Source organism: Ischnura elegans, chromosome 4, assembly GCF_921293095.1.
Source record: "Ischnura elegans chromosome 4, ioIscEleg1.1, whole genome shotgun sequence".
Taxonomy (NCBI): Eukaryota; Metazoa; Arthropoda; class Insecta; order Odonata; family Coenagrionidae; genus Ischnura; species Ischnura elegans.
The window spans coordinates 123,900,456-123,915,058 of record NC_060249.1 but is presented as its reverse complement, the minus strand read 5'-3'; the positions used below and the strand labels follow the sequence as shown (position 1 = coordinate 123,915,058).

The following is a 14,603-nucleotide window of genomic DNA, read 5'->3' as shown; positions in this document are numbered from 1 at the left end:
TTCACGTCAACAAGTTGCTGAGACCATGTTTTTAAAGCAACTGCATCCTTACAAATGACATTCAATTCAGAAGCTTCCTCTCTTTCGTAAAATGTAACCACATTTATCAAACAATTACCGTAGTGACCTATAGAACAAAATAGAATATTTTCTGGACTGCCTTAGAGCCTTAAGTGTACCAACCCTTTTATGTTCTTCAACCATCTCTTATATTTTCATACGCTATGGCATCAGGTGTTGGTATAACATGAGTATCATTTAAAATAGTGATGGGTTGAATATCTAATCCATGGATTCAATCAAATCCATTCCCCACACACATTGTTCAATAATAATAAAATAATATGAAAGCAAAAAAAGGATGAGCAAAAACTTACCTTTGTCACAGTCATGGTTGGATCTTGCTGTTCCTTTTCTTGGACTTGTGGGAGTGCAGCTAAGGTCTCTTCTAAAGTTGGTTTCTCAAAAGGAGTAAGTTCCTCTCCAGGTGTCAGCCTAAACTGAAGTGGAGGGCTTGGCACAAATCCATAACCTTCCTAAAATTGAAATTTATACCTCATCAACTACAATGACCTCAGGAAAATGTAATCAGTTTAGTAAACACACAAAATTAGCTATCATACAGATTAGGGTTCTGAATAATAAATTGGCTGCTTGGGCTATTGCCCAAAAGAGACCAGGCCAATAAATAGGACACTTGACAGGGTGAGGGCTTATCATAAGCTAAGAATGCATAAAGATGACTAATTATGCCTGCCACTTGAGAAAGAAAGGGAATTAATGACAGCCATCATGCCAAAATTCAAGAATAACATCACCAAAATTTCAATCCAACAATGGATGATAAACTTTGGTGTGAAAGAAGCATTAGCCTTGTTCAGAAGAATTTACAATGACTTGATTCAGCACAACTATGGAGATGGATAGAGAAGAACGACATATACCAGAACACAAAATCTGAAAAAGGGAACATTTATCACTATATGAGGAAAGCTCATCTTCTCTACATTCAGGCCAATAACAACGAATATAGCATAGTCTTTCAACAGCCATTACAATATCAAAAGTCTTCTATGATTTATTTCACAATTGATGACCAACAAATTACTCTTACGAGTACATAATTACACTTTATAAATGAAAACTATGAAACTAAATAAAAGTAAATTATTACGGCAGAGTACCCCTTAACCAAGGTAATGACGGGGAAGTTCAATCATATAACCAAAAAATAGGGATAGTCCATTCATGGCTATTTTCTCATTACACAGTTATGACTATGTAATTTTAACTGTATTTTCCCTGCATCTTTTACATTATTCCATGTGAACACTCATTGTTTTTGGATGGAAAGGGTAGAAAAGGTAGAACAGCAGAGGGCTGAAACAGATGAGTGACAGACGAATTGGGGGGATGGCTCAGGAACAGATACATAGGTGGTTATTTCAATAGACCAGGGGTCCCCAATTTTCTAAGCCACGAGGGCCACATTCCAAGTTCAGAATCGCCCGGCAGGCCGGACAGCAAATTTGCCGATGACTCAATACCAAGTATTCAATACCAACGTCTACTGAAGTATATGGTGGCATATTTCTTATTTACGAACAGTTGAAGGCAACTTTGACGCGCAGTACAGCGCTGAAATGCTCCTAGCGGCGTCTCACAGAGTTAAACGAGCGAGAATCGCACGCTACTTGAAACGAGTGCGTGGGCCGTATTTTGGAGACCCCAGCAATAGACGGTTACCTCATACGATAACAGATAATGGGCTCTCTATTGTAATTATATCATGACATTTGCTTTTAACACTTGCCTCAAAATCGGAAGTGGATTTGGGAGTTTCCGCTAAGACAGTAGCTACGATTTCTGCCTCCCGGTCTACTGCAGGCTTCCCTCCTTCATCTGACGGGGTGCGACCTCCTCCCTGGAGCAAATACTTCTCAGGTCTACTCGGCGAGAGTTTCAACGCCTCACTCTGGGCAAAGGAGGAGCTGTAAGGGAGACCGTGCATTAGTGCACCACATACTCTGCTTGCTTTAATTGATAAAACCATTTTAATGACGAGCATTCACAAAAGCAATCACATAGAATGGGCTCAACCGATAAAATATACTTGTAACACTTATAGAGGGAATATTTTTGCATAATATCATCAGAAACATTTAAGCTAAGCATGCATATATGATATTGAATGCCCAAGAAGATAACTCAAGAATGAGATTTTCTTGAAAAATATACACTACCAAAAACCATTTCAGAAACTACTATGACTACATCATAAAAACTAAGGAAAAGATAAAAATAGCATCAATGGGATCCCAAACTTAAATCTCACAATTACTTTTGATGTTTTAAGAAAAAAAGTTAAACAATATCATCAGATTTCCTCTTGCTAGCACATATGAAGTAGAGCATAGCTGTAAGATACATCAGTATTACAAGGTACAGTGGCGTAGCCTAGGGGGTCCGGAAGTCCGGACTCCCCCCCCCCCCCCCCCCCCAAAATATAAAAACACAGTTATTGTCGTTCATAAAATAAAACAAAATATTGAAAAATCAGGAATTAACAAAATGTTTCTTTAACAAATTAAGTTTTTTCGTTTATGAAAAATGTTAAAATTAGTTTAAAACCCATTACTTAGTTACCGGTTTTGCAAAAATTTTCCCCCCTGGTTTTGGACCCCCTCTTCCCCCCCCAACAAAATTTCTGGCTACGCCACTGACAAGGTAAGCTCAACTTCCACACTCATCTCCAAAAAAAGTCACTCATCTTGCTAAAATAATCATTTGGACTTCATAATAATGTATGTATATTCATCATTGAACACAAACATGTATATAGAAATAAAAAAAGAAAATGTATAGGTAAATACACAACTTTATGCACATAAAACTACTTTCAATGCCTAATAATTACTACATTTATTTAACAATGTACATTTTCAAAATACAAGCCATTCCATTCACAACAGTAAATACTTCATTATGGCAATATCTGAATAAGTAAGAATGACTAAAAATAGGAAAAGGAATTACAAATTTAAATGTACTCTAGGAATTCACCACAAAAAGATTTTGAGCAAAGCATTCCAGTTCACTCAAACAACAACTAATATAAAATTATCTTTCAATTCTATTGTAAATAATATATACATTGGAATAAATGAATGTACTACATACTTCATTAGTTTCCCATTAAAAGCATTTTAATATACCTGAGAGATATGACCAGCAAGAATAGAAATCCTCATGTGAATTCCACAGTTTCCAGCCTGGCTAGTGCATGATAGATGCTGACGTTTTGATGGGAAATTTTCCCAACATCCTTAGAGCTGATCAGCCACCAACATTGGCATTCATCATGCACACTTAAACACGATTTGAAACCTGAGATGAATTCACAAGAATCATTCACTGGGAAAGCCTTAGATCCTTCAACATTATCTTAATGAAAAATTATTTCACCTGAATTAAATTTCAGACCAATGTGTGCTAAAAATGTCACTCTAAATATTTGAATAAAAGATAAAAAGTTTTGCCCTAAAAATGCAAGAAATTTCAAATTTTCAATCAAATCATTTCTCCTACATTAAATTGATCTCTCTCCCTGTTGATGATTTCCTATTGAAACTCGGTTAATGCCAACCTTTCTCTATTTTCTACCAATTCTTCATACCATAATCACCTTATCAGTTCAAGAAATAATATTCATTCCAATCACTACTCTATCTCTCTCTATCTTTAACATCCCAGCCACTCCACCTCTACCCTATGGAACAAAATTCCTGAAGAAAGAGAAATGAGCGCCTCATTTTCTGTGTTCAAAAAGAGCTCAATCTACTTCTGCCTACATATGATAAAGTGTTTTAGAATAGTTAGATGATACATTTGAATTCACGTTTTTTATTGGTTGCAGCATATGTGCATATTTTGCAGCCTGCTTAATTTTGCATATCTTAAATTAATATTATTATTGAGGAAAACTGAGAGCTATGACTTTATATTGACTTGATCCTGACTTTTAACACATTGCATACGGATGGCGAGAGTTCTTGTCATTTTTTTCCCGAACGTTCCGGACGGATGACGAAGATTCTCAACATTTAGGTGCGTCAACGTAAACAATTTTAAAGCATACAATACGTATTCGTTAGTACGTTTTCAGTTGTTGTTTGTTATTCATAATGAATTGATGCATCATAACGTTTGATTGGGTAAAGTTATATTCTAAACATTAGCTTACCCCGGTACGCAACGTGTTAAGCCATGTATGAATTGTCAACAGTGAAATAAATTTATAATTATTATTATTCAAAATTTGATGCTCCTTTTTTTTCAGAGATAACTGATAGATGTCTCCTCCACCGGACATTTGTAGTTAATAAATTGTTGTTAAAAGCAATAGGGTGGTTTCCTATTATTTTTTTATTGCCTAAATCGAAAGATTATTACTCCTGGAGTACGTATTTTGCGCTTTTAGATTTTTAAATGACGATATCTATTTTTCGCGATTAAATGAAAAGTGAAAATTTTCAAGCGCGCAAAAACGCGACGCGTAAGTAGGAAAGTCCGTGCGACGCATTTCTGGTTCCCCCTCTCTCCTTGTGAAGTGACCTTGATCAAGGCTCTGAGCGCTGATAGGACGCAGGATGCTAGCGGATAGCTGAGTACCTTGCTGAATGGTAGCGCTTGGCTTAAAAAATGTTTATTAATACCTTATCAAACGAAGAAAACTTTCCGACCTTAGCCAGTTTTAATAGGTGATTATTAAGACATGTTTCCCTGAGCTCTGTGCCTCATGCATGCATTGGTAACCTCAGACGATGTATAACTCCTATCCTCTCGTGTAGAAACTAGGTCCCTGTGACGTCACGCGGAGTGGAATCGCATGGGCGCCAATCTGGCCTTTTTCAAATGAGGATAAAATTTGACCCTTGCATTCGTCTAAACCGGTATTTCAAAAACCAAATAATTTGTGTATTATGAATACACTAATGGTGGGTAACGAATCGCAATCAATGCCTATCGTTTTCTTTGATGAAGGAAACTACCCTATTGTCATCCTTCCTCATCACGTAAGCAAGAAATCAATTTAAGTTGAACATTGGTGCTTTCAAAAATTTCCTCCTTCTTCTTCTAAGCTGTGACTTAGCAGGTTGATCAATATGCACGGTGCAGTATGACAAGTGATCATCGGTAGGCCATGGACAACAGCAAAGCCATTCATTTTCATTTGCTGATGAAAATATACAATGGAATTTGAGTAAAAGACGGGAGCTCAAGGGAAATTTTCTTGACTCAATACTGAGCATATTCCACTCCAAACATTTGAGTACAAATGATCGATAGTCTCAGAAAATCCATTCATGACCATTTTCCTGATACCTTTGGCCAGTTTCCATTCCAGACTCACTCTACATTTTTGATCCCATTCCACTGAAGTTATCATTTCAAACGAAAAGGGAAAAGCCGAAGAAAGAAGAATAATGGATAACAGGGAAAAGAGAGAGTTGAGATAGGCCATGAAACTTGTAAACTCTTCAACAAACAGTAGATAGTGAGGTCATTCACTCACACCCAAAATCTCAATTCATTGAAAGAATTTGGTTGGTGGAAGGGAAAAGATGAGTTAAGACAAAAAAATCATATTCCCAGTCAGCCATTCCCTATGAAGTTCCAACTAAGAAAAATGCAAAAGTTTCCACCCACTATTCATGAACTAGTGATGTCATTAGAGCACTGCATCACCAACTTAATCAAGGAGAACTTTTCATTGAAAGAGTGAATAGCTCGCCAGAGCACACTGAACCACTCATGGCCCATGCACAAGCTTAGAAGCAGTGGTCCACTTGGCATGAGTTTCAGACATCATCAACTTATCTGCCATCGGTTTTTCAATTAAAAATCTGTGAAACAGTGATGACCATTGGTTTTTCATCATCAATAGCCTGAGAAGTTGGTGCTGGATCAAAAAATTTAATAACTCGGGTCCCTCTATTTTTCAAACTCTATCACACTAGACAATGAAATTTGGTGATTGGTGATTGAGCCCGTTAACTAGTGCTCAGCTCAACTGAATAAAATAGCCTATCTAACGATTTGATCATTGAATCGTTCTTCCTCATAGAATGGTCCTCCAAGATGGTTAGAACATTAATGGCTTTGCCTGGTTTCGCTTATAGTAGGGCCCTCTTTGCTTCTATAGCTTTGAGGTGTTTTTCCCTGTCCCATTCCTTCCGCTCCTTTCCTCTCCCAGGGGCATTGTCGAGCTCCTATCGTGGTGGCGCCTCTATTCCTTTCCCCTTCCTCTCCAGCCCCTCCCCGGGTGATCGGGCGTATAAGTCTTGGTTGCCGGCCCCGGTGTGTTGTATCCTCGAAGGGCTCCCCTTGAGCCCTCATCCGCTTTATAAAATGGCCTCTCTAGTCTCTAAAGTGAATTCGAAAATCCAAACAAAGTGGAAGTGCCAAAAAGTCATGCATGAGTAAATGAAACAAAGCATGCAAGAAAAAATGCAAAGACCCATTCACCTACACACACACACACACATGGTAACACTGCCCAAAAGGCACTCACCGGTAATATTCTGGAAAAATCCTGAGGTGGCAAAAGGTGAGAGTGAGTAAAGAGTACAAGACAAAAGAGTGATAATTATCAGAGCAAAGATTGAGGGAGAAAGGAAAGGAGAAAAAGTATTATGAGAAGTAAGATCTTTTCAAGAAACTATAAAACACGCCTCATGTGAATATTAACAGCATGCATACCACCACCATTTTGTAGTGCAAAATGCTTAAGCATTGTATTTACAGCTTTCTTAGAGCTTACTATTGTTTCATATATTCCAACAGTGCAATATGTACAGTGGCAGTGAGCAAAAGACGCCTTCCAGCCCTTAACAATGTCATGGAAAAGGAAGGCAAATATGTACCATTTGGAGACAGATTTGACAACTCGTGGATAAAATCGTATTTCCACAAGTGTAAACAAGAGATTCAAGAGTCATTATATTATGAAGGCAGGGGCTCTGGATGTCCAATGTTGAAAAAAAATGAAAATCAAAACACATAAGCAATATCTTTAGGTTATTTTGTATTCAATACAAAAAATACATTGAGAACAGTCAGAAAAGGATGGAGGTCTATTGGCTGCACTCTTACCTCGTTATAATCATTAAAAATATACTATTATTCTAAATATATGTACTTGCTATATTTGTGAAAAATTTTCATGTTCTGTCACCAGATCAAAGAGTCAGAGTTAAGAGTCAGAGATCAGAGTTAAGCACCCTATTTTGAGGTAAGTGTCCCATTGTGCATAATTTTGGAAAAAAAATATGTACTGTTGCGAAAAAAAAAAAAGCAGGACACTTAAGTTTTAGGAGCTCTATCATCAAAATGAAGCAACCAATATCAATGCATAAAAAGCATAAGAGAAACCTCTTATTTCTATTTTGCATCATATACTTTAACCAACCCTCTGCCCCATAACATTTCTAGCACTTAATTTCTTCTCAAAAAAGTACCCATTTTGGTGCGCATAAATTAAGATTGCCCGATGTTTTGCCCTATTTTTCGTTCCCATAAATGACAGTAATGATATAAGGAAGCTATATCTATTCCTAACTGTTTGCACAAAACAAATTGTTTATAACATAAAAATGAAAGAAGTTACAGTAAACAATGCAAACCTCAGCAAATTTCAAAGCCAATAATGCAACTGAAAATAAATAAGCAATGCACTGTGATGCATAATTCACAAAATTCAGGTACTGAAAGAATATCATAAATACATATAACCGATATTGATTGATATTTATGTACATTTTGTCTGCTGGATATCCAGTTTTCTTTGCCTTGATGAGACCCAGTGAGAAATGGGTGGTGGAATCCACGTGGAACCCACGTGGAGAATTAACGTGGATACCACGTGTTTTTGGTCGTGGAATCAACGTGGAACCCACGTGGAAATTTGGTGGAAAAATTAAAACAGCAGTAGGTGCTGTCCTAAAACCATTAAAACCTCAACCACTCTATATCTAAACCTTCTATATATGTGTCTACGATTTTTCATGTGCTCTCATGGCTGCCTTTCCACTAATTATATAAAAATAGAATGTGCGATACATTTTCACATAACTAGCGTGGTTTCAGGATGATAAATGACGCAATGTCACACCAGAGAGTTAAGTTCCACAAATTAGAAATTCTGTTTACCATTTTATGCTAATCACCACAAATCTACTTGAAATCAACGTGGATTCCACGTGGGTCCAACCACTCAATATCCACCACCACCAAATATCCACCACTCAACGTGGATTCCACGTGGCCTCCACCACCCATTTCTCACTGGGGAGAGACCAACACAAAGCAACAAAAAATAGAAAGATCCTTGTAGCCAAACAGAGATACCACATTGTATATTTTGACACACATAGGAGCATATGAATTATGAATTGTCAGCTGCTGCCGAGAGCTGCCGAGAGACGCGAGTCTTTCCTCCTCCCTAAACCACAGCTGGGCTGATATTACTCTGAGCACAATTAGCTCCTCTAAGTATGTAAATTACAAACAACATTGCCCATGATATAGGTAAGTATTTACTCTAAGTTTTCTAACTACATACCTGCATTGCTTAGATACTACAGCACACAACAGTGCCAACCAATTGTCAATTGTGCAAACTGGTTTCAAAGTTTTCACAGGTTTTCAATGTTTACAACGCCTTCTTGAATTTTCATAGTATGAGCAATTTGTTTTTTTCAAACAGCTAGGAATATATACAGCTTCTTGATATCATAACAGTAAATTATAGAAATGAAAACTACGGAATTATCAAGAACTCAATGTTTGGGAATGTGAATTTACAAAAGAAAAACAGGCACTTTTTTCAATAAATAATTAAGTAAAAGTAATGATACAAGGCACAGGATTTTTTTTAAATATATGATGCTACATAGATATAAATGGTCTCTCATGTGTTTCTGGTTCCATTGGCACCACTTGCTTTGTTACGATGATTACAGACGATATTATTATTAATTACTTCCTTGCCCCCTTAAACTATTATCCTTCACCCATATCCCACAACCACAATCTACATTCTCATCCTGAACCCTAGACTGCAAACAAACCCCTCACCTACATATCACCTTCTCATCTAGCACCCACACATTCACTCAGCATTTGAGCCCATATTCCATAATAACCTCTTCCACACAAACACATAACCTTTACTATTAATCCATACACAAGTTTCACATTCAAGCTGATAAATTTATTCATATTCATAAATTTGAACTTACTTCTCCACACCTCTTCTTTCAATATTTGTACCACACCCACAAACTCAAACCTACAAAATTGGATCCTGCACCCTTCCCACACATATATGTTCAAATCCCACAATTCAAATTCCCCATGAACTTCTATCACTGTAACATTCTTGAACTATCCCACGCCTTAACTCTGCACCAACAACATCCAGCATTACACAATGACACATCAAACTCACAGCTGTGCCAATGCTGAGCATGAAACCAAGGCCTCCAACCACATTCATACTTGTTCCAGTCATACGTGATTTAGGGTGGCATCCAGAAACCGAGCAGTGAACTTGCAGCGGAGGCTCTGCTGCGTGCTATATCCAGAAACTACGCCATTCCAAAATGGTGGGGGGCAGTGTTGCCACATGTATTTTGAGGTTAGATTGATGATGTGAGCAAATGCAGCAATATTATTTGCCCCCAGATGCAGACATCAGGAGGAGCTAAGGGTGATAACAAATAAGGGAGTAAACAAAATGGAAACGGGATGGAAGTCAAATTTCAGCGCAGGAGAAGAATTTGATTCTAAAAGAAGTTGTTGATAGGAAAGCTGTATTGGAGTGCAAGAAAACCGATGCTCTGAGCCTTTCTTTAAATACTATGGCACGGAAGGAGATGGAAGTCAAATTTAAGCTGAACGAGGGCGTGACGAAGGTACGCACGTAAGTATGTATGCCATGATTTGTAATATTTGTTCAGAAAATGTTTTTTTTATGCTTCAAATATGAATGGAAATTATCAATAAAATGTCTCTTTCTCAATAGAATTTATGGAAACAAGGTAAAATATTTACTCATTGGCATCAAAGCCAGTTATTGAAGCATTCCTACTATATTTTTGTTTATAATAAAAAATGGTTATCATGAGCCTATATCCCATTACACATCAACAATTATTGATTATAAATGCGAGATGATAAGCAGACGAAATCCGGCTGCTATATTACTTGTAGTGAGTAGCATGGTCTGGAACTCACTAGACTTTGCAGCAGGCGTTTACGTAGCGGAGCTTGGCCGCTATATCAGCTGCTTCACCACCTCATGACGTACCCAGCAGAGCTTCCGCTATAGCGAGGTTTCTGGATGCAGCCCTGAGTCTTCAACATACCCATTGAGGTTTTCCATTTCTGCTTTAAACCTGAGAATCATTCACTCATTCCTATTCACTCAAATCCTAGCTGATTTCTGGCCTCGTCAACCAACTGCCTCCAGGCTTGAAATGCAATTTTTCAATAACTATTCGCACCAAATCACATTTCAGCAGAAGACCATCGATAGCTGATTTGAAACCACAGACTTGTAATTACACGAGGAACTACAGTTTGACAAAACCACTCGTCTTCTTCCACACAGTGATTCAATCAGGTTGGTTTGGATAATCAATGCATATTGGTAACATGAAAGTTAATGGTTTGAATATTAGTGAGATGCCAAGTACAAGATGGTAATCAGTTTCATCAATATCCATAACCACTACAATAGAGAATTCATCGACTTAAGGTGGTACCAAATTAATAGAAATACTTCAGACTATTCACTTTCTTCAGAACTAAAAACTTACTCAGTCTTAGCAACAACCAAGCTACAATTGGTTCCATTCACCATGTAAATACTTCAGCCTTGTAGGTACAAGATATTATGATACATACGAGAGAGCTACATGATATATGAACATAGAACTATTAAATAGGTTAACGGTAGAAATAAAACAACTATGCTGAATTTCAGTAGATACGAGGAACTTTTAGGGGAAAAGCTGGAGGACTAGCAATCACAATAAACAACTAAATACAGGGTTGATCTGGCCATTAAGACAAACTGAAAATACACCTAAATACTTTCCAAAGGTATATAATGAACAATATGCACAATCACTTCCAGGTGTAGCAGTATAATGTTCAAGTTGTGATTACCCAATGTGTATGGAGTGATTGGTGAGGGAGATTTCCTACCAAAGTGATACAGCTATTCTGTTATAACAGCTCATATAAGCCTTTTTTAATGACTAACTTAAGCTTAAGAGCTATGTAGGGAGCAGTTAACTGAGGTCGAGTCAGCGGAAAGAATGAAATAACCCTCACTTTTATCCTCATCGACACTCTCTACCATCAAAATTGTTCATCTCACACACAATGGGATGCCAAAGGAAGGGCTGCAATTGCAATCTTCATGCATGGATCAGATACCTGCCAATGCCCTTCATGTAAGGAATTGCATTTGATATCATTACTCAAAACTTCACCTCATTCAATTGCTAAAACAAAATCATTTTTATGGCTTAAAAAAAATCAAGGGAAACAAACAAAAAAAATTAAAGCTGCATTTTGATTACTCCCTCATTATTTTCTACACACAATGATAATAAATGAATTAAACAGAGCATATTTTCTATACATTACTCAGGGAGTACTAATGAAGAGTTTCATAAGCTATTATGCACCTTGTAGCATCCATTGCCAAAGTACAATTTGGAGCACTGAACAAAAAACTGACAACAGAATTTTGATAAAATCAAAATTGTGCAACTTTTAATTACTTGGAAAAATAACCAATTATGGCATTTGTTGATGTCAATAATACCAGAATAAAATTTTGCCACCAAAACTAAATGTTTCACTCATAAAGAAAAACACTTCCCTTTTGATTCCTGTTCTCAAATACTGGAACATAATTTTTTTTGAGGGGGTAAATTTAAAAAAAATTTGAACCAAATACAAAAACTAAAGAAAATCTGTTACTTCTGAAAGAAAGATACAGAAGTCTTTTCATCAGCAGAACTAAAAGTCAGCAAAGCAATCTTAACCCCTACGTCCAACAATGGATATTTAAGGTAAAAATTCATACTTAAAAGCCATGCAGTTGGCTTTAGTTTACAATTTTTTGTCTGCAGCAATAGCTACCAAAATTTTCCCAAGATAGTTTTTTTAAGCTTATATCAGAACTTTTCTAAATCCAGATACATTGGCAAAACTCTCTGGTCAGATTAGGATACATGGCAAGAAAGTGCTTCTGTAATAAATGCTATGGAGAATGGAATGAAATCTTTATGACAAATGCAACCTCACATAATTTGATAAATCTGACACAAGCATATCAATAAAAAATTAGATAATCAAAGCCAAAAAGAAATTCTCAATCAAGGCCTGAGAAAATGCTGAAAAGAGTAAATTAAAATTAAAGAGTAAATTAAAATTAAAGAGTAAATTAAAATACCCAACCGTGATATCTAACCAATTGACTTTCCTTGTTTTGTAAATATATAAACGATTTTCACCCATTGTAAAGTCACCTTTTCTTGAAGAGAATAGATATTTAATTAATGAAGCTGGCAAGTAAAAAGAAACATAGGTACATTAAATTACATAATGAAAATAATGTACATAATAAGAAATGAAATTTTTTTAAATCTTACAAGTCATTTTTAGCAACACAATAAAAAGATGAGATTTAACATATGAAATATCCTAAAACTTGAACAAAAAAAACTGTCTTTATTTGCTGTTCACTCAGAATTAAGTGTTGAAAGGGGAAAAGAGGAAGAGGGATAATATTTACCTTGGTGAGACTAATTTCAGTGGAATGATAGGCCTCTTAGCCAATCCTCCAACTCCCCCAACAAGACCTTGATGACCAACCGTCTCCAAGTACGCTTTAACCGCCTTCCCTGGGATGTACTTTATCCTACATGGCAAAAAAAGAAAGGCGATTAGATAAATGATCTGCAATGCTCAAGCCCATGATGTGTAACACACACACATTAATTCATATACAAAACTCTCTATGTGAAAAGGCCAGAACCAAAAATTATAGAGAAAATTTTCCAGCTGAAAAATTAGTTAATCTTGGGGTAATACTCTTCAAAAAGTGTTCATTTACACACTTACTGAACACTTAATGAACTCCAGGCCAACAGGAATTTTTGAGCCAAAATTTAGTAAATATTACTCTATTTTCATAAGCCATCAAGGATAAATGATATGGTTCTGTCAGTAGAGAGAGTTACAGTGATGTCATAACACTAAAATCTGTCAAAAATTAAGAAGGCCCAGAAGAAATGGAAATATAGGGGGCTCCAATAACCGTTAACCCCATCCCAAGGGCCACTCCCACATCATTAAGAAAATGTTAAGGCAGCACAAATATTTTCATCATAATCAGAAATTCACCACACGGCATAACTACCCAGGATCACTAAGAACTCTACACGCATGTTTTTAACTTTCCAAGTTTTTAGAAGTTCTGAACATATCTCTTTTCCACTGGCCTATATTGCCATCTCAGCGTCATTTATAGGGACCAAGAAGTGTTCAAGAGACTAGTCTCTTAATAACTCTAAAGAATCGCATCAAGTTGAATTTAAGTGTGTAGCGGCATATGTGTATTTGCACATGCACCATCTGATTATTTAGAGGTCTACCAGAAGCAGACTCCTAAGCCTCCGTTACACTTCAAGGTATTCTGTGTGGACATCTGTGTATATTATCGTCTTCCTCTGCTTTCTTAGATACATAAAGAAGGGTAATTAAAGTAATATTCATAATAAATGTTTTACTAAAATCATTTGAGCACTCTCATTCTCTCAGATTACCTCTGGTCAACATACTCTGCACACACCATAACAATAGAAGTGGTCCGCGCTGAACATGTTCACATCCCTTGATAACCAAGGAAATTTTTAAGCGAGATATTTGGTTAGCAACAAGATACTCACTCGCTTATCTCATGATTCTTCTATCTCTCCCCCTGCTCATTTTTTGCACACATCTTATTTTATGAGAGCAGGAGATCAGATGCTCATTGGAGAATGGGAGTTGTGTCTCATAGTATGAAACATTTAAGTTGGGGAAGAAAAAAGGTGATGGCTTTAGGGCTTCCTATGCACTTTTGTTTTAATCAAATGACTCCTTCCCTGACCTGTTTTTCCCCAGGAATTCCAGAAGACATAGCCTTTGTTTTGGTTTTCCAATGGACCTGATCGGTAGAAATTTACACACAAGCATTTCCAAGGGAGATTAAAAACCCACTCACAATAAGGTGGGACTCCAACCAGTGACCCCAGGATAAGCAAGCAAGGGCTTTACTCATTTGCCACTGTGGCCAAATTCTACTCACACTCGGACGACTACATGGGGAACAGGCTTTTTTCCATTGAAAATTAGAGGCAGCTAGTAATAAAATATTTTTCTCCGATTTAGCAACCAAAATACATTATTTGATGCAGCAATAAGTTGACTGAGCCTTCAATGCTTTACAGGCTCCCCAGGGGGATCCACACAAATTT

General features: G+C 36.8%; 1 protein-coding gene across 5 annotated transcripts in view; it reads right to left on the bottom strand.

The window, feature by feature from the left end:
* LOC124158011 (inaD-like protein) overlaps positions 1-14,603 on the bottom strand; it is a 211,335-nt gene that overhangs the window by 179,799 nt on the left and 16,933 nt on the right. For 4 of the 5 annotated variants that reach the window (XM_046533155.1, XM_046533158.1, XM_046533157.1 and 1 more), the window contains exons 3-6: positions 12,878-13,003; positions 6,575-6,595; positions 1,814-1,991; positions 378-536 (exon numbers count right to left, since the gene is read on the bottom strand). In XM_046533155.1, the coding sequence (XP_046389111.1) occupies positions 378-392 (15 nt within the window). In that variant the 5' untranslated portion in view covers positions 393-536; positions 1,814-1,991; positions 6,575-6,595; positions 12,878-13,003. The remainder of the gene's footprint in view (positions 1-377; positions 537-1,813; positions 1,992-6,574; positions 6,596-12,877; positions 13,004-14,603) is intronic. The other variant, XM_046533156.1, reaches the window with a different exon arrangement.